This window comes from Dromiciops gliroides, chromosome 3 (assembly GCF_019393635.1).
Source record: "Dromiciops gliroides isolate mDroGli1 chromosome 3, mDroGli1.pri, whole genome shotgun sequence".
Lineage (NCBI taxonomy): Eukaryota > Metazoa > Chordata > Mammalia > Microbiotheria > Microbiotheriidae > Dromiciops > Dromiciops gliroides.
In genome coordinates this window covers 651,653,002-651,676,625 of record NC_057863.1, presented here as the reverse complement: position 1 = coordinate 651,676,625, position 23,624 = coordinate 651,653,002, and the positions used below count along the sequence as shown (strand labels likewise).

Genomic DNA, 23,624 nt, shown 5'->3' with positions numbered 1-23,624 from the left:
ATTTTTTTTTAAAGTACATAATCAATTCTTAATTTAAAGTTTAATTCATGGAACAACTTAGGTGCACAATGTACAGAAACACTGTTGTGGTGGTGGTCATTTTTCAGTCATGTCTGACTCTCCATGACCCCATTGGGGGTTTCCTTGGCAGATACTGGAGTGGTTTGCCATTTCCTGCTCCAGCTCATTTTACAGATAAGGAAACTGAGGCAAACAGGATTAAGTGACTTACCCAGGGTCACACAACTAGTAAGTGCCTGAGGCTGATTTGAACTCAGGAAAATGAATTTTCCTGACTCCAAGCCCAGGCACTCTGCACTATGGAGCCACCTAGCGGCATAGTGTCTCATAAACACAAAGACCTCAGTTATTGGGGGAATCACTATGGAAGAAAAACATTTGGACATCAAACATTTTGGAAATCAAAAAATTGGACATCAATTTGAATGAAATCAGTTTTAAGCTAACACCTTTTTCTGATACATCTAGTTAAGCTTCTCAAGATTCTTAGTATCCTTAAGATAAGAATACAGGACTTACATATACACAGGTCAGATGATAAAGGAATTAGAAAGCAAGGGAGAAATGACCTTTCAGCTCTACGGAGAGGGGAAGAACTCAGCATGAAATAGGTGACAGAATCATACAAGGTAAAACAGCTCATTCCGATGTCTAGAAAATTTAGAAGTTTTTACACTAACAAATGTCATCAAAATTGAAGGGAAATAGGTAACTGAAGAAAATGGTTTCATGCACTTCCTTTGCTAATGTCTCTGACCTCTATTGCTTCTGAGAACAGGCTGGGCTCCCCTGGGGACTCTGAGGTATCTATGGGTCAGGAGCTGGGTTCTGAGGCCAGCTCGGAGCACGTCAGGGGACATAAGGCACGACATACTTTCCCCACTCCCATGGGGGACCCTGCTCTCATGGCTCCGACCCTGGGGGGAGGGGATATTCCTGAAGGTGAGGGGATGGAGGGAGGAAGTCCGAATCCCATGACCACAGGTCAAAGCCCCAGCAATCCTGGCCCCGGCCTGGGAGAGCCCCCTCAGCTGTCCTCAGAGTACCCAGGGCCACATAAGACGGGAGGATGCTTTTTTGGAGATATCTTCTTCCAGGGTGACTTTGGGCAAGTCTTTTGGCAAATTCTTCGGACTCAGTTTCCTTTTCTGAAAGAGAAGGTGGCACTTAATACCCTCTGCTCCTTCCAGGAGGATACCTGGATGCCCAAGGAATGATGTCCAGCTTTCTGAGCACTGCCTCCCCGTCCTCTTTCAGCCTTGGACAGATGCGTCTTCTACTGGGGTGCCTGGAGTGGGGAGGTCCGCGTCCTTCCTGGACCCACCTGCTGTTCTCCTGCTTGGTCACTAGATGGAGGCAGGCCTCCTCGGTTTTGTGTGGGGTCAGTTTCCTCCCACCCTGACCCACCTCCCTTATTGTGAAACCCCAGAACTTAGCCAAAGTCACTTCCCAGAGATGTCACTTGGGGGAGGCCCCTCCCTCATGCAGAGATTTCTCACCCTCATGGGGAAGCAGCCTAGAACCCCTTTTGTCTCAGTGTTTACCAGAACCTGGCTCTCTACTGTCTCAGAGATGCTGCTGCTGCTGCTGCTGCTGCTGGCCCTGCTCTGGGAGGGTGAGTGGGGCTGGGGCAGAGGGAGACTGGGCTGAGGGGGGTGGGAAGAGTTGCAGGTGCTGACCAGGCCTCTGTCTGCCCCCAGGGTCCTCATCCCAGACACTGGATGTGCAGGCCCAGGTGAGTGTGCAGGAGGGGCTGTGTGTCCAAGTCCCCTGCACCTTCCACCATCCCTCGCCCAATTACAGCGGTGCCTTTTATGGCTACTGGTTCAGAAGAAAGTATTATCTTTTCCAAGGGTCTCTTATGGCCACAAATGACCCATCTCAGATGGTGGAGGAGCAAGCCCGGGGGAGATTCCATCTCCTTGGGGATCCCATGATGAACAACTGCTCTCTAAGCATCACAGACGCCCAGTTCTCAGACAGTGGGAGTTACTTCTTCCATGTTGAAAATGGAGATGAAAAATACAGTTACATATGGAAGCCACTTTATGTGGATGTGACAGGTAGGAGGCTCCTGTCAGTGTGTGGGGCAGGGAGGTCTGGGGGAGCGACTGGCCTTGGAGAATCCATGAGGGGGGTGGGGAGACCATGGAGCACAGGTGGGGACCCCACTTGGGGAGGGGGCAGACCCAGGGCAGGGCCTGAAGAACTTGCCTAAAGCTCCAGACCTATAAAGGGGAGGCAGCTTGGGGGGACCCTCTTTGTGAGGAACTAGGACCTCGACAAGGCTGAGAGGGGCCAGGTTTGTGCTGGAGAGAAGTCTGGATCTGCTATGAAAGGAACTAGAGTCAAATCCCAGATTTCCAACTGAGTCTCTTTGTACCATATAAATTTCCCCTGCCTCTCTGGGACTCAGTTTCCTCTTCTGTAAATTTAAGGGGTTGTTCTCTATTGGTTTTTAATTTTTTTAACTCTTTTTTTTGTGGGCCAATGGGGGTTAAGTGACTTGCCCAGGGTCATACAGCTAGTACATGTCTAGTGTCTGAGGCCAGATTTGAACTCAGGTCCTCCTGAATCCAGGGCCGGTACTTTATCCACTGTGCCACCTAGCTGCCCCATCTATTGTTTTTAATGGAACTTTCTCTTGACCTCTAATCTCTAAGGGTCTCAGGGCCTGAGGATGGCAGGGGAGGCTCCCGGTAAGGATCAGGGACATGAGGGATGGTGTAGGTACCAGCCTCTGGAAGGACACTTGGGACCGAATTCCTCTCCCCCATACAAGGCCGACTGTCTCTCTCCTCTCCAGACTTGATCCAGAAGCCAGACATGGATATTCCAGAGGTGCTAGAGTCAGGGAAATCAGTGACTCTGAAGTGCACATTTTCTTGGGCCTGTGGAGAAAATAGGCCCTTGAAGTTCTCTTGGATGGGGGCTGCCATCTCCTCCCAGTCAGGAAGCTCTGGGGCCTCCCACTCCTCAGAGTTCTCCTTCATCCCTGGGCACCAGCATCATGGGACCAACCTCACCTGTCAAGTGACCTTGCCTGGAGGACATCTGAGCAGAGAGAGAACCGTTCACCTCAATGTGTCTTGTGAGTGCTGGCTCAGGAGGTGGGCTTCCCCAGAGGAGGGCTGCATCAAGATGCCAGCGTCCTGGCCCAGCCCTGGGAAGCCAGATGCCTTTTGGCTGGACCTGGGCAGGGAAAGCTGCATCGCATCAGAGACCTCGTCTGGGTTTTCCTGTCTTTTCTCTCCCTCAGTTCCTATGTTTTCATGTACCACAGTCAGGCAGGCTGGGATTAGCCCAGACAGTCCCTGAGCACCCTTCCTACCCTGATGTTCTCTGAGTCTCCAATTTCATCTCTTACCTGCCTGATGCTGGGCTGGACAGAGAGCCCCTGCCCCCAGCCAGCCTCCCCCTTCTGTTGCAGATGCTGTGCAGAATGTGACCATCACCATCTCCCAGGACAACAGGACAACAGGTGAGAGCAGAGCCCCAGGGTGAGGTCAGGGAGGGGACCCCTGGTGCTTCAGGCTTTATTCTGAGGGTGGACCTGGATGTAAGGGAGATGGGGGAGACAGGAGAGACAAGGATTCTCAGGTTCCCTTTGTCCTGGACTGTCCCTCCTTTCTGAATTCTATCAGCTCACATGTACTCATAACTTGAAGGGTAAGAATCCATTTTCCTCCCAGTAGCCTCAGGAGATAAGGAGTGGGGGAGTTCTTATCCCCCTTTCCCACATGAGGAAGCTGACGCTCAGAGCTGTGAGGAGGGCCTGACCTAGTTCAGACCATGCACCACAGAGATGTCAACTCTAAATGTAGAGTCCAAAGATAACGACTTGTCCACCAAATGAGGCTTAGGCTGAATGGTACAAGTCCCACCCAGGTGTTCCAGTTCCCAGGCACTGCTCTGTCCACTGTCTCTATTGATGTTTCCCTGTTGGGGAAGCTGAGCTGGGCCTCAGCAGGTCAGACTGAATGGGAGGCTTTGCTCCTTGGGGGTTTCAGGGCTGATCTGGGAGTTTGAGGAGCTCCTACAGAAAGAGGCCATGGGGAAGGGCTCTAGGAGCTGTCTCAGACAGGGCCAGCCAGGCTGAGCCTTGAGTCTTCAGTCCTGGAAGTGCAGGATTTTTCTTGAGACCACAAGGCTGCAGGTTATATGAAACTAGGCCCTGCTGGGGATCACTTTGGGCTCATAGGAAACATGATTCTTGGGTTCAATGTGTGGACATTTCAGTCCCCTGAGAGTGTGTGGGGGGGGTCTGTTTGATTTTTCTGTTTATCATGTTATTTTCCTCTTACTTGTTCAACTGGAGAGGGAGAGAAATAAAAAAAGGAAGGAAGGAGATAAAAAGACAGCTAGGAACAAAGGAAGGAAGGGAAGAAAAAGAAAAACCAGATCATAGGGAAAGGCAGGGAACACAACCCAAGCTGAGTGTGGGCTGGTCGTTGAAAGAGAAACAGGTGAGGACTCCATTTCCTTGCCCTGGGGACCACCCAGGTAAGATGGAGTGGAGTGAGAAGGGGACAGGAAGTCTAGGCTGGGCTGGGCCTGGGGCATTTCCTTTCTGCCTGAGCTTCTGTCCTCTCCCAGTTTCCCCTTCTTTGTCTGACCTTGGGGAAGTCACATCAGCTTTCTAGCTCCCAGTTTCCTCCTGGGTACAATGAAGGTAGTGACTGTGTGAGCTCTGAAGTCCCTCCAGGTTCTCACTGGAACATCCTGATTTTTTTCAGTTTGGGTCCCAGGAAAGAGCTCACCTCTTGTGGTGCAGGAGGGAGGGTCCCTTCACCTGCTCTGTGCTGCCCACAGCAATCCCCCAGCTACACTGAGCTGGATGCTGGGGGACCAGACCCTGGCCTCTTCCCAGCCCTCAGAGGATGGAGTCCTGCCCCTGGATCTGCCCCACCTGAGACAGGGAGATGGAGGGAAATACACCTGCCATGCCCAGCATCCTCTGGGCTCCAAGCAGGTCTCCCTCATCTTCCCTGTTCATTGTAAGTGTAAGCGGGTTGGATACCATGGGGTGCTTTGATCCTGGTGGTGAAGGAAATTGTCACCCAGGATGAGTTGGGGGGTCTCCTGTATCTTCCCACATCTCCCAAGGATGCTCAGGCCTTCCTATGCCTGGTTCAAGGGGGGCTTATTCTGTACCTGTACTGTCCAAGCAGAGCCAGCCCCTTCTTGCCCTGGAGGGTAGGGGGGAAGTTTGTGGAGGGCAATGGTTGCAGTGACAACTTTTGGGAGCTTCCCACCTCATCTGGGCCCTGGGTGAACAGCAGCCTGAGTGGGAAGGTGGAGCCCAGCTACAACCTCAGTCCCTACTGTGAGGTGAGGACCCACCATGGAAAGGACAGTCTCAGGATCTGGCTAATGCCAGGTGAGAAGTCTGGGCCTCCTGGAGGAAGGCAGAGCTGTGAGGGGGCTGATTCAGGGGGCAGGTGGGGCCCAGAGGAGAGAGCTGAGGCTGAGGGATGGCAGGGGCTTCCTCGACAGACCCGTGAGGTGTTCTAGGCAGAGCCCAGAACAGGAGTCAGGGAGCTGAGCCAGGAGGCTTGGATTTCAATCGGCCCCCAATCTACTAACCTGGTCTGGGGGGATTTGGGATCCATACCTCAGATGGGAAACACCCCCCAGCATGTGAACTGACACCTGCCCAGAGGAATTAGTTATGGCTTGTCCTTCCTTCTGGAAGAGGACCATGACGTCAGGGTGATGTCATGACTCGTACTGAATTGGATTTAAGGGAGGGAGGGCTGTGCGAGGTCACCAGTCTCACTGTCTCCTCCAGAGCCATCTGGGTCCAGTCACAGGATATACATCGGGACAACTGCAGATGGCCCTGGATGTTTAAGGCAAATGAGGTTTAGTGACTTGCCCAGGCTCACAGAGCTAGTAAGTCTGAGGTGACATTTGAATTCAGGTCCTCCAACTTCAGTGCCAGGGCTCTGTCCACTGCGTCACTTAGCTGCCCCTAGAGGAACGTGTTCACTAAAATAATGGACAGGCATGATTGCTGAGCCTCTGTCCATAACAAACAAAAGATCATGGATTATGGGAGAGGAGCAATACGATTGGAGATGGGCAAGTGTCCTGAGTTGTTTTTAAAGGGGAAAAGAACAGAACATATAGACTATAGGCCAGGGACCTTGACCTCCATATTTGTAAAGTCTGAGGATGGAATAGTAAAGGGGTGGGTGATGAACAGTGAGAAAGGGGAACTGTGACTGCAAAGCCTCCATGAGCTTCACCAAGAGCAGGCCAGGATTCCCCAAGCTCATGAGTTGGATCTGGTACTAACCTGGCAGGGGGGAGGAATGCCCGGGATAAAGTGCACCTCGATTTCAGCCCAGCATTGGGGAGAGCATTCAGGGTCTTCTTGTGGAGAAGGAGAACTGGGGATTGATGCCAGCGGAACTGGTCATGGACAAAGCAGGCAAGCTCACTGGGCTGGAGTTCATGGAGGCCCTGCCCTTCCACATGCCCCACTCCTCCACCAGTGCTTCCCTTTTCCTTGCTTTAGATCCAGGGCTTCATTGGGCCCTGCCAGCCTGCGGCATCTCTCTCAATCTCTAATATGGTTCAAAGATGACCCCAAGAAGCAGTCATGAGTCCTCTGTGCTGCTTCCTTCATTCCTTGGGGATCCAAGATCAACTGCCAGGAGTTAGGACTCACATCCTTGAGGGCAGACATATGCTGGCTTTTCATCTATGTCCTCACTTGTCTTATGTGAAGTCAAGACAGCAGGCATTTATTAAACCCTTAGTAGGTGTCTGGGGGCCTGCATGTATGATTTGGGGTGGTTTCTGTGCTCGAGAGGACTAGCACCTCTAGGCTGAGGGCAGCTGAACACTTTTCAGGGCTGCTCATCCACCTATGGTGCCTACCTCATTCACCCAATGTCACCTGTGGCTCCAAGAAGCTGTAGCCTCCTGGGGGCCACACCCTGGGGAAACCTTCTTGGCAGATGGATAAATGAGATAGAGAGTGAAAGGCCTCAAACCCCTCAGGGATTTATGGGGGTGTCCACCCTAAGCATGGGGAGACTTCCCCAGGCAGGATGGGAAGGTGAGAAGGGTGTTTTCTGGTGGCCATGAAGGTGGCTGAAGCAGGAGATGGGGAGTGCACAGAGCTTGGTCAGACACCACAGATGCCAAGGTCATCTATCACCTCCTGGGTCACCTCCAGTGGTCCTGACTTCTGTCCTGCCACTGGACTTGGAGGACTGGCAGAGAGAGGGAGGCTGTGACTCTGGGCAGCTCTGCCTCACATCCAATTCATGCACAAGTCAGGACATGCCCTGGGATGTCATTGGCCTTCGAAGAGATAAAGAGACAACCAGGAGCAATCACAGGGCTAAGAGTTGGGGAGAAAAAGAGGCAAAGGACAGTCCCTGTGTCAAGAGTGTCCCAGTCTGCTGGAGGAGATGACACGCAGACAACTGGGTCTGACAGACGCTCCATATGGAAACATTGGAAGAATTTCCCAGGGATGACACTGACATGAATGTTCATTTCCCTGTTAATTGTTTTTATTCTGTTCTTCCCTGGTGAAGAATCAGTGTCTTTGAAGAGAAAACAGAAGCAAAATCACAGCTGAGAGAAACTACAATTTATGATGATAGAGCTAAGGTTTCTCTCTAAGGAATCAATCTAGAACAGGGGATGTCAGAGCTGGGAGGGGCCTTAGAACACAGAATAGAATATTAGAGGTCATTGGGGACTTAGAACATTAGAGCTGGAGGGACCTTAGAACATGAGGCATCAGGACTGTCACTTCCAGACAACATCCCTGGCCACAGGCTGTGCACCAGCTCTGTCCTCCCCCAGCCCCTGAGTCCTGAATATCCCTGGAGCTGCCCCAGGACAGGAGACCCCACCCTGCTGAGCCCAGCTAAGGACGACAGGAGCCCATTGGGGAAGACCACAGGGCTTCCTCTTCTGAGGACAGGCCTCCCTCTCTGTCCACCCAGGGGCTTCCTCTTTTAGCTTCCTCTTTGCCCTGAGCCTGACAGAGATGACCAGAGGGACCCTTGGTGTTGGGAGAGTGACATTGTGGCCCCAGAACCTGGCTCTCTGCTGCCCCAGAGATGCTGCTGCTGCTGCTGCCCCTGCTCTGGGAGGGTAAGTGGGGCTGGGGCAGAGGGAGACTGGGCTGAGGGGGGTGGGAAGAGTTGCAGGTGCTGACCAGGCCTCTGTATGCCCTCAGGGTCCTCGTCTCAGACACTGGATGTGCAGCCCTCCGTGAGTGTGCAGGAGGGGCTGTGTGCCCGAATCCCCTGCACCTTCTACTACCCCTCACGCTTTAACACCAACCCAGTTTATGGCTATTGGTCCAGTGAAAGGAATAATGTTTACCATGGGACTCCTGTGGCCACAAATGACCCATCTCAGATGGTGGAGGAGCAAGCCCAGGGGAGATTCCATCTCCTTGGGGATCCCAGGATGAACAACTGCTCTCTGAGCATCACAGATGCCCAGTTCTCAGACCGTGGGAGATACTTCTTCCGTGTTGAAAATGGACATGAAAAATACAGTTACACATGGAAGCCACTTTATGTGACTGTGAAAGGTAGGAGGCTCCTGTCATGGGAGGTTGTCAGGGTGTGGGGCAGGGAGGTCTGGGGAAACGACTGGCTTTGGTGACCCCTCAAGTTCCATGTGAGTGTGGGGGGGTTTAGAGACCATGGAGCACAGTTGGGGACCACACTTAGGGAGGGAGCAAACCCAGGGCAGGGTCTGAAGAACAAGCCTGAAGCTCCAGAGCTACAAAGGGCTAGAACCTGGTGGGCTCTTTTTTGGTAGCCACTAGGCCCCAGGCAAGGCTGAGAGGGGCCAGGTTTGTGCTGGAAAGAAGCCTGTATCTGCTGCAAAAGGAACTAGGTTCACATCCCAGATTTCCCCACTCCTTCTTCTTTTACCATGTGAATTCCCCCTCCCTCTATGACTCAGTTTCCTCTTATGTCAAATGAAGGCGTTGTTCTCTCTTGCTTTTAATGGAACTTCCTCTTAACCTCTAATCTCTGAGTGTCTCAGGCCCTGAGGATGGCAGGGGAGGTTCCTGGTAAGGATTAGAGGCACCAAGGGTGTCATACTATGAGGGGACACCTGAGGGACTTAGGGGATGGTGCAGGTACCAGCATCTGCAAGGACACTTGAGCCCTCATTCCCCTCCCCCTCCCCTGGCTCACTGTCTCTCTCCTCTCCAGGCTTGATCCAGAAGCCAGACATCAGCGTTCCAGAGGTGCTAGAGTCAAGGAAATCAGTGACTCTGAAGTGCACATTTCCCTCGGCCTGTGGGGAAAATAGGGCCTTCAAGTTCTCCTGGAGGGGGGCTGCCCTCTCCTCCCAGCCAGGAACCTCTGGGACCTCCCACTCCTCAGAGGTCTCCTTCATCCCTGGGCACCAGCATCATGGCACCAGCCTCACCTGTCAGGTGACCTTGCCTGGAGGTCGTTTGAGCACAGAGAGAACCATCCAGCTCAATGTGTCCTGTGAGTGCTGGGGCAGGAGGTCTGCTTCCCACAGGGGAGCGGGGCTGGGGAGGGCTGCATCAAGATGCCAGGGTCCTGGCCCAGCCCTGGGAAGCCAGATCCTTTTTCCTGGGCCAGGGCAGGAAAAGCTGTATCTCAGCAGATCCCTGTCTTTTCTCTCTCTCAGTTTCTGTGCTGTCATGTACCAATGTCAGTCAGGCAGGGATTCGCTCAGATAGCTCCCAAGCTCCCTTCCCACCCTGATATTCTGTGGTTCTGGAATTTCCTGTCTTCTCTGCTTGATGCTGGTTTGGACAAAGAGCCCCTCCACCCCCAACCAGCCAGCCTCCTTCTTCTCTTGCAGATGCTGTGCAGAATGTGACCATCACCATCTCCCAGGACAACAGGACAACAGGTGAGAGCAGAAGCCCAGGTGAGGACGGGGAGGAGACCCCTGGGGCTTCAGCTTTTAGACTGAGGGTGAGCCTGGATGTAAGGGAAATGGGGGAGACAGGAGAGACAAGGACTCTTACTTCCCAGGCCCAGGTGCCCTTTGTCCTCGACAGCTCCTCCTCTCTGAATTACATCAGCTCCTATTTAAACATGACTTTGAGGGTGAGAAACCATATTCCTTCCTTCAGTGCTATGAGATAAGGAGGGGGGAAGCTCACATCCCCATTCCTAGATGAGAAAGCTGAGGGTCAGAGCTATGGGGAGGGCCTGGCAGAGTTCACACCTAGCAGCAGAGAGATGTGAACTCTAAATGTAGAGTCTAAAGGTAGTGTGACCTGTCCACTAAACCAGGCTGGGGCTGAGAGGGACAAGCCCCACCCAGATGTTCCAGGTCCCAGGGCAGTGCTCAGTCCACTGTCCCTATCAATGTCTCCCTCTTGGGGAAGCTGAGCTGGGATGGAACAGTCCAGGCCACATGGGAGGCTTTGCTAACTTGCTGCATTCACTGTGGTTTCAGGACTGATCTGGGGAGGTCGAGGGGCTTGTACAGGAAGAGGCCATGGGGGGAATGGGTTTAGGAGTGAAAAGCTAAAAGGATGGGGCCTGAACTTTGGCCCTCCAGGCTGACTTTTAGACATTCAGTCAGAACAGTGTAGTTTTTGCTTTGAGGCCACAAGGTGTTGGATGTGAGGAAACTGGCTCCCACTTTTGATCACATTGGGCTCTTAGGTTTAATTTTTTTTTTTTTGCGGGGCAATGGAGGTTAAGTGACTTGCCCAGGGTCACACAGCTAGTAAGTGTCAAGTGTCTGAGGCCAGATTTGAACTCAGGTCTTCCTGAATCTAGGCCCAGTGCTTTATCCACTGTGCTACCTAGCTGCCCCCACATTGGGCTTTTATGATACTAGATTCCCAGCCTCATGGTGTAGACATTTCAGTCCCCTGAGAGCTTTCTTTTGTTTTTTTCTTGTTTTTTTTTTTTTTTTTTGGCAGGGCAATGAGGGTTGTGACTTACCTAGGGTCACACAGCTCGTAACTGAGGCCAGATATGAACTCAAGTCCTCCTGAATCCAGGTCCAGTGTTTTATCCACTGTGCCACCTAGCTGCCCCCTCATTTTTTAAAAAATATTTCTCCACTAACTCATACAGTAAAAAAAGGGAGATAATAAGAGAAAGGAAGGAAGGAAAAAAGAAAGAGAAGATAAATTAAGAAGACCTGAGGGAAAGTCTGGGAAGGTGACCCAGGCTGAGTGAGTGCTGGTAGCAGAAAGAGAAACAGGTGAGGACTCCATTTTCTGACTCTGGGCATCAGCCGGGTAGGATGGAGGGGAGTGAGAAGGGGGCAGGAAGTACGGGCTGAGTTGGTCCTCTCCCAGTTTCCCCTTCCTTGTGTGACCTTGGGGAAGTCACATCAGCTTTTTAGCTCCCAGTTCCCTGATGGATACAGTGAAGGTGGTGACTGTGTGATCTCTGAAGTCCCTCCAGGTTCTCACTGGGACATCCTGATCTTTTTCAGTTTGGGTCCCAGGAAAGCGCTCACCTCTTGTGGTGCAGGAGGGAGGGTCCCTTCACCTGCTCTGTGCTGCCCACAGCAATCCCCCAGCTACACTGAGCTGGATGCTGGGGGAACAGACCCTGGCCTCTTCCCAGCCCTCAGAGGATGGAATCCTGCCCCTGGATCTGCCCCACCTGAGGCCAGCAGATGGAGGGAACTACACCTGCCATGCCCAGCATCCTTTGGGCTCCAAGCAGGTCTCCCTGAGCCTCTCTGTGCAGTGTGAGTGTGAGGGGGCTGGAGACCATGGGGTGCTTTGGTCCTGGTGGGGAAGGAAATTGTCACCCAGGACAAGTTGGGGGGTCTCCTGTATCTTCCCACATCTCCCAAGGATGCTCAGGCCTTCCTATGCCTGGTTCAAGGGTGTCTTACTCTGTACCTGTTCTGTCCAAGCAAAGCCAGCCCCTTCTTCCCCTGGTGGGTAGGGGGGTGGTTTGTGGAGGGCATTGGTTGCAGTGACAACATTGGGGAGCTTCCCACTTCATCTGAGCCCTGGGTGAACAGCAGCCTGAGTAGGAAGGTAGAGCACAGCTACAAACTCAGTCCCTACTGTGAGGTGAGGACCCACCATGGAAAGGACAGTCTCAGGATCTGGCTAATGCCAGGTGAGAAGTCTGGGCCTCCTGGAGGAAGGCAGAGCTGTGAGGGGGCTGATTCAGGGGGCAGGTGGGGCCCAGAGGAGAGAGCTGAGGCTGAGGGATAGCAGGGGCTGCCTTGAGAGACCTGTGAGGGGTCCTGGGCAGAGCCCAGAACAGGAGTCAGGGAGCTGAGCCAGGAGGCTTGGATTTCAATCGGCCCCCAATCTACTAACCTGGTCTGGGGGGATTTGGGATCCATACCTCAGTTGGGAAACACCCCCCAGCATGTGAACTGACACCTGCCCAGAGGAATTAGTTATTGCTTGTCCTTCCTTCTGGAAGAGGACCATGACATCAGGGTGATGTCATGACTCATACTGAATTGGATTTAAGGGAGGGAGGGCTGTGCGAGGTCACCAGTCTCCCTGTCTCCTCCAGAGCCATCTGGGTCCAGTCACAGGATATACATCGGGACAACTGCAGATGGCCCTGGATGTTTAAGGCAAATGAGGTTTAGTGACTTGCCCAGGGTCACAGAACTAGTAAGTCTGAGGTGACATTTGAATTCAGGTCCTCCAACTTCAGTGCCAGGGCTCTGTCCACTGCGTCACTTAGCTGCCCCTAGAGGAACGTGTTCACTAAAATAATGGACAGGCATGATTGCTGAGCCTCTCTCCATAACAAACAAAAGATCATGGATTATGGGAGAGGAGCAATAGGATTGGAGATGGGCAAGTGTCCTGAGTTGTTTTTAAAGGGGAAAAGAACAGAACATATAGACTATAGGCCAGGGACCTTGACCTCCATATTTGTAAAGTCTGAGGATGGAATAGTAAAGGGGTGGCTGATGAACAGTGAGAAAAGGGAACTGTGACTGCAAAGCCTCCATGAGCTTCACCAAGAGCAGGCCAGGACTCCCCAAGCTCATGAGTTGGATCTGGTACTAACCTGGCAGGGGGGAGGAATGCCCGGGATAAAGTGCACCTCGATTTCAGCCCAGCATTGGGCAGAACATTCAGGGTCTTCTTGTGGAGAAAGAGAACTGGGGATTGATGCCAGCAGAACTGGCCATGGACAAAGCAGGCAAGCTCACTGGGCTGGAGTTCATGGAGGCCCTGCCCTTCCACATGCCCCACTCCTCCACCAGTGCTTCCCTTTTTCTTGCTTTAGATCCAGGACTTCATTAGGCCCTGCCAGCCTGTGGCATCTCTCTCAATCTCCAATATGGTTCAAAGACGAGCCCAAGAAGCATTCATGAGTCCTCTGTGCTGCTTCCTTCATCCCTTGGGGATCCAAGATCAACTGCCAGGGGTTAGGACTCACATCCTTGAGGGCAGACATGTGCTGGCTTTTCATCTATGTCCTCACTTGTCTTATGTGAAGTCAAGACAGCAAGCATTTATTGAACCCTTACTAGGTGTCTGGGGCCTGCATGTATGATTTGGGGTGGTTTCTGTGCTCGAGAGGACTAGCACCTCTAGGCTGAGGGCAGCTGAACACTTTTCAGGGCTGCTCATCCACCTATGGTGCCTACCTCATTCACCCAATGTCACCTGTGGCTCCAAGAAGCTGTAGCCTCCTGGGGGCTTGGCAGATGGATAAATGAGATAGAGAGTGAAAGGCCTCAAACCCCTCAGGGATTTATGGGGGTGTCCACCCTAAGCATGGGGAGACTTCCCCAGGCAGGATGGGAAGGTGAGAAGGGTGTTTTCTGGTGGCCATGAAGGTGGCTGAAGCAGGAGATGGGGAGTGCACAGAGCTTGGTCAGACACCACAGATGCCAAGGTCATCTATCACCTCCTGGGTCACCTCCAGTGGTCCTGACTTCTGTCCTGCCACTGGACTTGGAGGACTGGCAGAGAAAGGGAGGCTGTGACTCTGGGCAGCTCTGCCTCACATCCAATTCATGCACAAGTCAGGACATGCCCTGTGATGTCATTGGCCTTCTAAGAGATAAAGAGACAACCAGGAGCAATCACAGGGCTAAGAGTTGGGGAGAAAAAGAGGCAAAGGACAGTCCCTGTGTCAAGAGTGTCCCAGTCAGGGGGCGGCTAGGTGGCGCAGTGGGTAGAGCACCAAACCTGGATTCAGGAGTACCTGAGTTCAAATCCGGCCTCAGACACTTGGCACTTACTAGCTGTGTGACCCTGGGCAAGTCACTTGACCCCCATTGCCCTGAAAAAAAAAAAAAGAGTGTCCCAGTCTCTTGAGGGAGATGACACGCAGAAGGCTGTGTCTGACAAACGCTCCATATGGAAACATTGGAAGAATTTCCCAGGGATGACACTGGCATGAATGTTCATTTCCCTGTTAATTGTTTTTATTCTGTTCTTCCCTGGTGAAGAATCAGTGTCTTTGAAGAGAAAACAGAAGCAAAATCACAGCGGAGAGAAACTACAATTTATGATGATAGAGCTAAGGTTTCCCTCTAAGGAATCAATCTAGAACAGGGGATATCAGAGCTAGGAGGGGCCTTAGAACACAGAATAGAATATTAGAGGTCATTGGGGACTTAGAACATAGCCTACAGAACATCAGAGCTGGAGGGACCTTAGAACATGAGGCATCAGGACTGTCAGGAGCCTTGAGCTGAGAACACAAACTGTGCCTAGGACTGCGTTCCTGCTGGTGGTGGAGGGCCAGTCCCTTCCTCAATCTCCCTTCAGAGGGCTGAGCTGGGCCCACAGACATGCCTTCCTCCCAGGCCTCTGATGCCAGAAGCTCTGCCCCTAGGGCAGCTAATGAAGGGGCACCCACTTGCCAAGCCCAGCCCAGTCCCCTGAGTGTCTCTGTGTGCCCAGAGAAAGGGAGGGGGAGGGGGCTAGATAAGTGGACACTGTCAGGCTTGGGGGAGAGGAAGCAGTGCTGTGGGGCCCTTGGGGCAGAGATCCCTCTCCTGTGTTCCCCACTGGGTGACCAGCTGAGAGGGAGCAATGACTTGTTAGTCATTTGTGGCAGAGACACAGTGCCAGGGGCAGCCAGGACAGGGGTGCTTAGATGGAGGCATAGAGGTAGAGGACACATGAGAATGTCTGGGGGTCAGTCTGTAGGGGGTGCAGCAGCAGAGTGAGTGATGGGGAGGGGCTGGCAAAGGCAGGTGCTGGGGGGAAGCCCCTAAAATATTTGGGCTGCAGACCCTCTCTTTTTTCCCTATTTATTTAGAATTTCAGACCTTCCTAAATTACTTGTAAAAGCAAATTTTAACATCAGGTTTTTTTTTTTTAGTGAGGCAATTGGGATTAATTGACTTGCCCAGGGTCACACAGCTAGTAAGTGTCAAGTGACTCCTGATTCCAGGGCCAGTGCTCTATCCACTGCACCACCTAGCTGCCCCTTAACATCAATTTTTAAACCTTTGTGTTCCAAATTCTCTTCCTCCCTCCGTACTCCTCCTTAAGAACTCAAGCAAGTCAATATAGTTATTCATGTGTAGTCATCTGAAACATTTCCACATTGGTCAGGTTGTGAAAGAAAACAGACCAAAAAAAACTTTAGAAAGAGGAACTAAAAAATCATGTTTCAATCTCTATTCAGACACCATCAGTTCTTTCTCTGGAGATGGATTGCCAGTCTCTGTTCTAGGTTTTAGGAAACTTAAGCTGAGGTTTCTAATATATTGCTACTCATAAATTAGAGGCTACTGCACCAGTTTGGATCATTAAGCATTTATTAAAGCATATTAAATGTTAGTAAAGAGAGAGAGCACATGACTCTGGAAGTTCAGAAAGCCTACATTCCTGGGATAGAGGGAAGATGGAAGAGAGCATCAAGACTCCTCTTGAAGGGTTTTTATCCTCCTGCAGGTAGAGGTGTGTCATTGCACATTGGTCCAATCTAATTGGCCAGAAACATTCAAGTCCATTGAGTGGCATGACTTGAGGGTAATCTTGGTAAGTTAACTTCCTTTAGGTAGTCAGGAAGGGCAATCTACATTTCCTTTGCAATTCTCCTGACTGAGCTGGCCTGAAAAAAAGTCAGGCAAGGCTCCTTCGAGTGAAGGCTCCCCCCAAACCCATTATTTTCTCACACATTTTCATAATTCCTTCAGAGTTGTCTTGGATCATTGTACTGCTGAAAATAACTAAGTCATACACAGAAGATCATCTTACAACATTGCTGTTATTTTCTAGACAGCACATTTTACTTTTTATCAGCTCATGTATGTCCTTTCAGGCTTTTCTGATAGCATCCTGCTCATCATTTCTTAGAGCACAATAGTGTTCTATTAAAATCTATTCCTACAATTTCTTCAACCATTCACCACTTGATGGGCACCTCCTCAATTTTGCATTAACTTTTTGTTTTTTATCTCTTTTTGGATAGTAGTATAGTAGTGGTATTACTAGGTCAATGAATATGCATGGTTTTATAGCCCTTTAGCCATAGTTCCAAACTGTTCTATAGAATGTTTGAATCAGTTTACAACTTTACCAAAGGTATATTAATATCTCATTTTCCCCATATCTCCTACATTTGTCATTTTCCTCTGCTGTCCTATTATCCAATCTAATAGGTATGAAGTAGTACCCCAGAATTGTTTTGACCTGCATCTCTCCAATCAATAGTGAGTTAGTGTATGTTTTTTTTTCATATGGCTATAGGTAGTTTTGATTACTTCCTACCTTTTGATCATCTATCAATTGGGTAATGGCTCTTGTTTTAGCAAATTTGACTTGGTTCTTCACTGCCCATGACATTCACTGTCTTTTCTATCTTCTCTCACCCTATCCCTCCTCAAAAGTGTTTTGTTTCTGACAGACCCCTCCCTCAACTGGCCCTCCCTGCTTTCACCCTCACCCCCATATCCTTCTACTCCTACTTTTCCTGCAGGGTAAGATAGATTACTATACCCAGTTGAGTGTGTCTGTTATTCCCTCTTTGAGCCAATTCTGATGAGAGTAAGGTTCACTCACTCCCCAACACCTCCCCCATCTTCCCCTCCACTTTATAAGCTTTTTTTCGTTTCTTTTCTGTGAGATACTTTATCCCATTACATCTCTCCCTTTCCCTATTCCCCAGTGCATTCCTCTCACCTTTTAGTTTTATTTTTTAAAGATATCATCCCTTAATATTTAACTTGTACCTGTGCCTGCTGTATAAATATAGTCCACCTAGCTGCACTAATAATGAGAAAGTTCTTATGAGGTACAAGTATAATATTCCCATGTAGGAGTAGAAACAACTTACCATTTTAATATCCCTAATGATTTATTTTTCCTGATTCTATTTTTATGCTTCATTTGAGTCTTGTATTTGAAAGTCAAGATTTCTATTTAGCTCAGGTCTTTTCATCAAGATTGCCAGAAAGTCCTCTCTTTCATTGAATTCCCATTTTTTCCCCTGAAGGATTATGGTCATTCTTGTTGGGTAGGTGATTCTTGGTTGTGAATACTTCGTGGTCACCATCTTGTGAAAATATTTTGTTAACTAGGGCTAATTTTGGGGGTCTAAACTATGGATGACTAGAGGACTAAAGATAGACGGACTAGGAGAGAGGCTGACTAGAAGGGAGGGCAGACAAGGAGGGAGGAAAGTTCTGTTTGGGAAAGGAGAGACGGGTCTGATTAGGTTACAGGCCTTAATACAAACCAGGGAAAGTGTAACGTGCCCTGAGGCCCGGAGGTGGCTAAGGCCCTTATTGCATTCAAGACGTCTGAGGCGCAGCAGGTGGGAAAGAGATGCAGTGGAAAGAGACCGCAGGAAAGTAGTCAGGTTGTACATTTATTTTCCTGTATTCTTAATTTTAAATAGTATCTCTTAAATAAACTCTGCTTTGATTATTTAGTGAAGAGGCTTCTTAATCTTTAGTCTATCAGTTTGGGAGGCGTGTGGTGGACCTTTATAAACAACCCATATTAAATTAACGAAGTCAGATAGCCAAATAGTCAAAAGTCCCCAGATTAGTCCTCCAGTCAGATTAGCCCCCCAAATTAGGCTAGTCAGTAAAAATATTTCTACATTTTAATGGCAACCAGCAAGGGACCTATGGCCCAATTATAATTTTTCTAAATTTATCATTTTTCATATAATCATAATTTTTCATAAATCCACTTATATATAATTTTTCCAGGTTAGTTATAGTTATTACTAATTAGGTTTTTTTAAATAATATTTAATGGCGAGCCAGCCAGGATTTTCTAACCTACTAACCTAGTAAATCTTTTAATAATAATAATAATAATAATAATAATAATAATAATAATAAATTAAAAGGGTCACTAGGAAATTTTTTTTATTAAAAGAAAGAAAAATGTTTTTCCATCCACTGCCTCATTTAATTTTTTTGAAAGCCTCTTAAGCCTTATAGATTTTTTCTAGCAGAGAACAGCCTTAGCATTTATAGGGAACCATGATTGAATATTTGTTTTACCTGTTGCCTTTTTTCATTGGGGTTTTCTAGGACAACATATTGTCTCCCTTTAAAAGAATGACTAGCTCAGTATTTTCTTATGGCCTTACAGGCCTTTCCCTCATCCATAGTATAAAAAATTTTTGGAATGATGGGATGAGCGAGTCTATTTTCCCCACTGATCCCATGGTTAATATGACTGGAGACATTTTCACTAATTTTGACCCTTATTATGCTAATATAGTAATAGCTCTAGCAATTGTAATTTTTTTCTCTCCATTACTAATATTGTAGCATGGTGTTTTCTTGTACAACTCTGGAGAGAGAAAAAGAATTGTACCCATAGTGAGCCATGTATTAAGAGGGATGCCAGAGCTCCCCCTACTAAAAATGCCCTGAAGTTAAAAGAAGATATTGACCATTCTCTAAAAGCAGGTCAGCAGAAGCCTCCTATGCAGGATGCTGCAAAGCCTAAAAGCAGAAGCATCCTAGCACCTGCACTCTCAGGTCAAACAGTTAAAAATCAGTATAAAAACCCTAAAGTGTGTCAGTACTGTGAGAAGCAAGGACACTTGTTGAGAGAATTAGAACCAGAAGGTATGAATTGAGATAGGTAATGACTGAAACCCTTAAAGATTTTTTTAGGGGCAATAGAAATAATCAAAGAAACTTTTACCAAAGAGGGAGCAACCAAGTCAATTACAGGTCTTATTATCAACAAAATCAGAATAACTTTAGAAGACCCTATCAGGAAGGTACAGAAGGACAGAATCAGGGCAATTATAGGCCTTATTATAAGCAAAATCAAAATAAATATAGACCTTGTGAGGGAGATACAGACAAGCAGAGTCAAACCAGTTATAGGCCTTTTCAGAAAGTTATAAAGGAGCAAAATGAGAACAGTCAATTCAAAAATATTTTTACAATCTGCATGCTTGCTGTCTGAAAGGTAGCTAAAATTCGAGGTATACTTTCTAAAAATGTAATGAGTGGTTGCCAATAAATTTGAAGCTTTAGCAAGAGTTTAGACTTTTAAGCATTTATTAAGGAGCATAAGAATTTGTTGAGGAGAGAGAAAAAGGCCTAGATGCCTTCATCTATCTACCTAAGGGAGCCAGCATTTCTAGGTCCACTGTCCCCGAGGTCCCCGGCAAAAGAGAGAGAGAGAGAGAGAGAGAGAGAGAGAGAGAGAGAGAGAGAGAAACAGAGAGAGAGAGAGAGAGAGCCTCACCCCTTCTTCTTCCCAGAATTGTCCTTTGAAAACAGGAAACATCCCGTCCACCCACACACAGATCTAAGCTAATTGGTAGCTTTGATCAGCAGTACCCATGAGAAAATGTCACTTCCTGATACCAAGAAACTGACTGTCCAAACCACATGGCTAGCCCTCAGATGCCTTCTCCTCATGGTGGAGCATTTCTGTATCTCTCCAGCAGTAGGCATCATTCCATTTCTCACAGTTGTAATCCCAGTTCTTTTGCCCTCCAATATATCATATTCCAAGCCCTCTGATCCTTTAAGGTAGAAGAAGTTGCTAGATCTTGTGTTATCCTGACTGTGGCTACACAATACTTGAATTGTTTCTTTCCAGCTGCTTGCAATATTTTCTCCTTGACTGGGAGCTCTCGAATGTGGCTATAATATTCCTGGGAGTTTTCGTTTTGGGATCTGTTTCAAGAGGTGATCAGTGGATTTTTTCAATTTCTATTTTACCTTCTGCTTCTAGAATATCAGGGCAGTTTTCCCTGACAATTTCTTGGAATATAATGTCTAAACTCTCTCTCTTTTTTTTTATTTTTTTTTTGATCATTGCTTTCAGGTAATCCAACATTTTCAAATGATCTCTCCTGGATCTGTTTTCCAGGCCAATTATTTTTCCAATGAGATATTTCACATTGCTTTCTATTTTTTTCATTCTTTTGGTTTTACTTTATTGTTTCTTGATTCCTCATAAAGTCATTAGCTTCCATTTGCTCAATCCTAATTTTTAAGCAATTCTTTTCCCTTTTTTCTTTTCTTTCTTTCTTTCTTTTCTTTTTTCTTTTGTTGTTCAGGGCAATGAGGGTTAAGTGACTTACCCAGGGTTGCACAGGTATTAAGTCTCAAGTGTATGAGGCCAGATTTTAACTCAGGTCCTCCTGAATCCAGAGCCGGTACTTTATCCACTGAACCACCTAGTTGCCCCTTAAGCAATTATTTTCTTCAGAGAGCTTTTGTACCTCCTTTGACACCTTGGCAATTCGCCTTCTCAAGCTGTTGACTTTTTTTGATAATTTTCTTGCATCCCTCTCATTTCTCTTTCCATTCTTTCCTCAACCTCTCTTACCTTATTTTCAAAGTCCTTTTTGAACTTTTCTATGGCCTGAGACTAATTCACATTTTTCTTGGAACCTTTGGATGTCGGACCTTTGACTTTCTTATCTTCTTCTGAGGGTGTATTTTGGTCTTCCTTGTCACCATAGAAACTTTCTAGGGTCAGCATTTTTTCTGTTTGCTCATTTTCCCAGCCTATTTCTTGATTTTTAACTCTTTCTTTAAGTAGGGCACTGCTTCCGGGGTGGAGGGCTCACTGGGCCAAGCTTCAGGGTGTTTGAGCAGCTGTTCTCCAAGATACTTCTAAGAATCTGTAAATCCTTAGTTCTTCCAAGGTGCTATGATTTCAGGAGTGGTCTATTTACCAGTCTCCTGGCCTGTGCTCTGGTCTGCAATCTGCTTCTCTGCCCTGGAACTATGAACAGAGTCCTGCTTCAATGTGTTTGTGGCTGCAGGCTCTTGTGTGCTTCTACTCCTCCCCTTCCTGGGAGAGCCACCCAAGACTGTGGCCTGGATGTGAGAGGGGCAAAACAACAGAGTCCAGACTCAGCGCCAGCAAAGAGACCCTTGTAATCTCCCCCTGACCAATGTCTTCACCCCCTCACTGTCTGGGAGCTGAGTTCCAGAAGCAGCTGTTGCTCCTGCTGATTCAGAGGCCCCCAAGGCCTGGTTCATTGAGGCTGGGATTAAGCTGGCACTGGATCTATGGGCCTGTGCTGGGCTGGGCTCTACTCTTACCCTAGTACAACAAACCTTTCCTTCCTGCCTTCTAAGATGTCTTTGGCTGGAAAATGACCTCACCCCATCCTTCTGTGGGTTCTGCTGCTCCAGGACTTGTCTTAGGGCATTATTTGAAGTTATTTGGAGGGATCTAGGGGGGAGCTCAGGGAAGTCACTGCCTTTCCTCTACCATCTTGGCTCTGCCCCTGCAGCCCCTCCCTTGAGGGCATGCCTGTGGTAATTGTGCTGGTCACATGTCCCCTGCCTTGTTCTGTCCCTGATCTGAGCACACAGCAGCCCCAAGAACCAGGCCAGAAGAGCTGATGAAAGCAGGGATCAGAGCCTGGACCCCTGCCCTGTGCCCACTGGGCTGGGCTCTGTCTCCCACCCTAGAGAAAGACCTCACAACCCTGGGGCTTGGCAATTTAAGCTTGGCACCAGGACTGAGAAAGGGAGTGAAGGAGGAGGGGAACACCTGAGGCCTCAGGGACAATAAGCCCTATCTAAACACCCCCTCACTCCCTCTCCCACAGTCTTCTCTGCCCAGGACAACAGCTCCTGGCCACTGATGTTCACCCTGCTGAGGGGAGCACTCATGGGGGCCGGCTTCATCCTCACCTATGGCCTGACTTGGCTCTATTACACCTGGTGAGTGTGTCTGCTCTCTGACCCCAAGACCATGGCATCCCCTGCCCCTCCCTCCCTGCCCCAAGCCCCTCCTTACTCTGCTTCCCAGAATCAGTCCCTGTGCTCACCCCTCATCCCTGCCCCCACTGGCCTAAAGACCCTGGCTCTCCCCCCTGGAACTCCAGCACTGGGCCTGTTTCTCCCACAGGAAGCCCCCAGGGAAGTGCACCCACTAGCACCTGAAGCAGCCCCCTCGTCTGTGGGACAGCCCTGCTTCTGGCCTTGGACCCAGCCAAGACCTGCCTCCTGCACCTGCCACTCAGGGGCCCCAGTTGTGCCCTCAGGGACCAAGCAAGGCCAGCCTGACCCACCAGCTTCAGGCCCACCCTCCAGTACTAAAGAGAGTTCTCTGGTCTCCCCTGGGCCTTCTCTCCTCCCTCTGAACAGCCCCAAGCCCTTCCCCTCATTGGCCTATGGCATGACCTCCAGGCCTTTGTCCAGCCTGGTCCCCCTCCTCTCATTGCTCCCCAGGTGATCACTGTCCCTCCTGAATCCTGGTGCCCAGAAGGGAACACAGTTGTCCAGCTGTGCTGCATCAGAGCCAGGACAAGGGGACCCCACCCCTTCAGTCCAGGCACAGGCCTCTTTGGATGCAGGCTGGGACTGAGGGAGCCTGGGGCTGTCATGTTTCTTAGCTGAGTCTTCCTGGGCTTGGAGTCTCCCCAACCTGCCCCAGCTGGGCTGGACTCCCCATTGTCTGACCCCTCAGCCTCCTCTCTCCCAGCTCAGGGCCTTGGGCCCTCAGACCCTTTAGGTCTAGATGGTCCTCCCCAGGCCTGCTGAGCTGCTGAGTGGTCACTTGTCCTGCTCAGGGGAAGCAGTGTGGTTTGGGGCTAGAGGCCTGGTCCTGAGCCAGGAAGGCCAAGGGTGGGACCCTCCAGGGAGGTGACAATAGGCAAATACATTGTTCAATCTCTCTGAGCCTTGTTTTCTTCATCTATGAAATGGAAAGAGAAACCCCCTAAGTCCCCCCCTCCTTTCCCGGGTGTGTGTGAAGCTCCCATGAGATGATGCCTGTTCAGGGCTTTCTCAGCCTTAGCTAGAGAAATGTCAGTTGTCATGACTTAGGCTTCAGCCAAGCCCCCTCCTCCAGGCAGCCTTCTGGGCTCCCCCTCCCCAGCACACACTGCCATCTCTCCCCCCTCCCAGGGCCCTTCATCTGCCCCTTTCTGATACATTTGTCACCCTGGGAGTTTGCCTGTCTCAGTGATCTGTGTGAAAGGCTAACTCCCCTGCCACAGTGTAAGCCCCTGAGGGGCCTGCAGACATGGCACAAAATAATATCAGCACCATTTGAATAAGTAAAACAGGCAGTAGAACAGGACTGTGAAGCATGACTGCATGACCTGGGATGGCATCTTCCACATTGATGCCTCCATCTTATGTTATCTGAGCAGCATCAGATCTCCACATTTACATGGATATCTTTGGTGTATGGGTGGGGATCCAGCCTCACACCAGGTAATCTAAGGAAG

At 49.4% G+C, this 23,624-nt stretch overlaps 1 protein-coding gene across 1 annotated transcript; it reads left to right on the top strand.

Moving 5' to 3' along the window:
* The first annotated feature begins 830 nt into the window (after nucleotides 1-830).
* LOC122748286 (sialic acid-binding Ig-like lectin 14) lies at nucleotides 831-22,788 on the top strand. Its single transcript, XM_043993950.1, has 12 exons — nucleotides 831-963; nucleotides 1,279-1,402; nucleotides 1,569-1,636; nucleotides 1,722-2,084; nucleotides 2,828-3,112; nucleotides 3,452-3,502; nucleotides 4,758-4,993; nucleotides 11,700-11,767; nucleotides 11,896-12,107; nucleotides 21,996-22,110; nucleotides 22,358-22,481; nucleotides 22,621-22,788. The coding sequence occupies exons 1-12, from the start codon at nucleotides 831-833 to the stop codon at nucleotides 22,786-22,788; spliced, it is 1,947 nt and encodes a 648-aa protein (XP_043849885.1).
* Nucleotides 22,789-23,624: the final 836 nt, after the last annotated feature.

What these genes read in the sequence shown, in the direction of transcription:
- LOC122748286 (XM_043993950.1), top strand. Translation starts at nt 831, where the DNA reads ATGGGTCAGGAGCTGGGTTCTGAGGCCAGCTCGGAGCACGTCAGGGGA. An exon ending in GGGAGGGGATATTCCTGAAG is followed by an intron (nt 964 to 1,278) that starts GTGAGGGGATGG and finishes GTCCTCTTTCAG; the next exon opens with CCTTGGACAGATGCGTCTTC. An exon ending in CCAGGACAACAGGACAACAG is followed by an intron (nt 3,503 to 4,757) that starts GTGAGAGCAGAG and finishes GATTTTTTTCAG; the next exon opens with TTTGGGTCCCAGGAAAGAGC.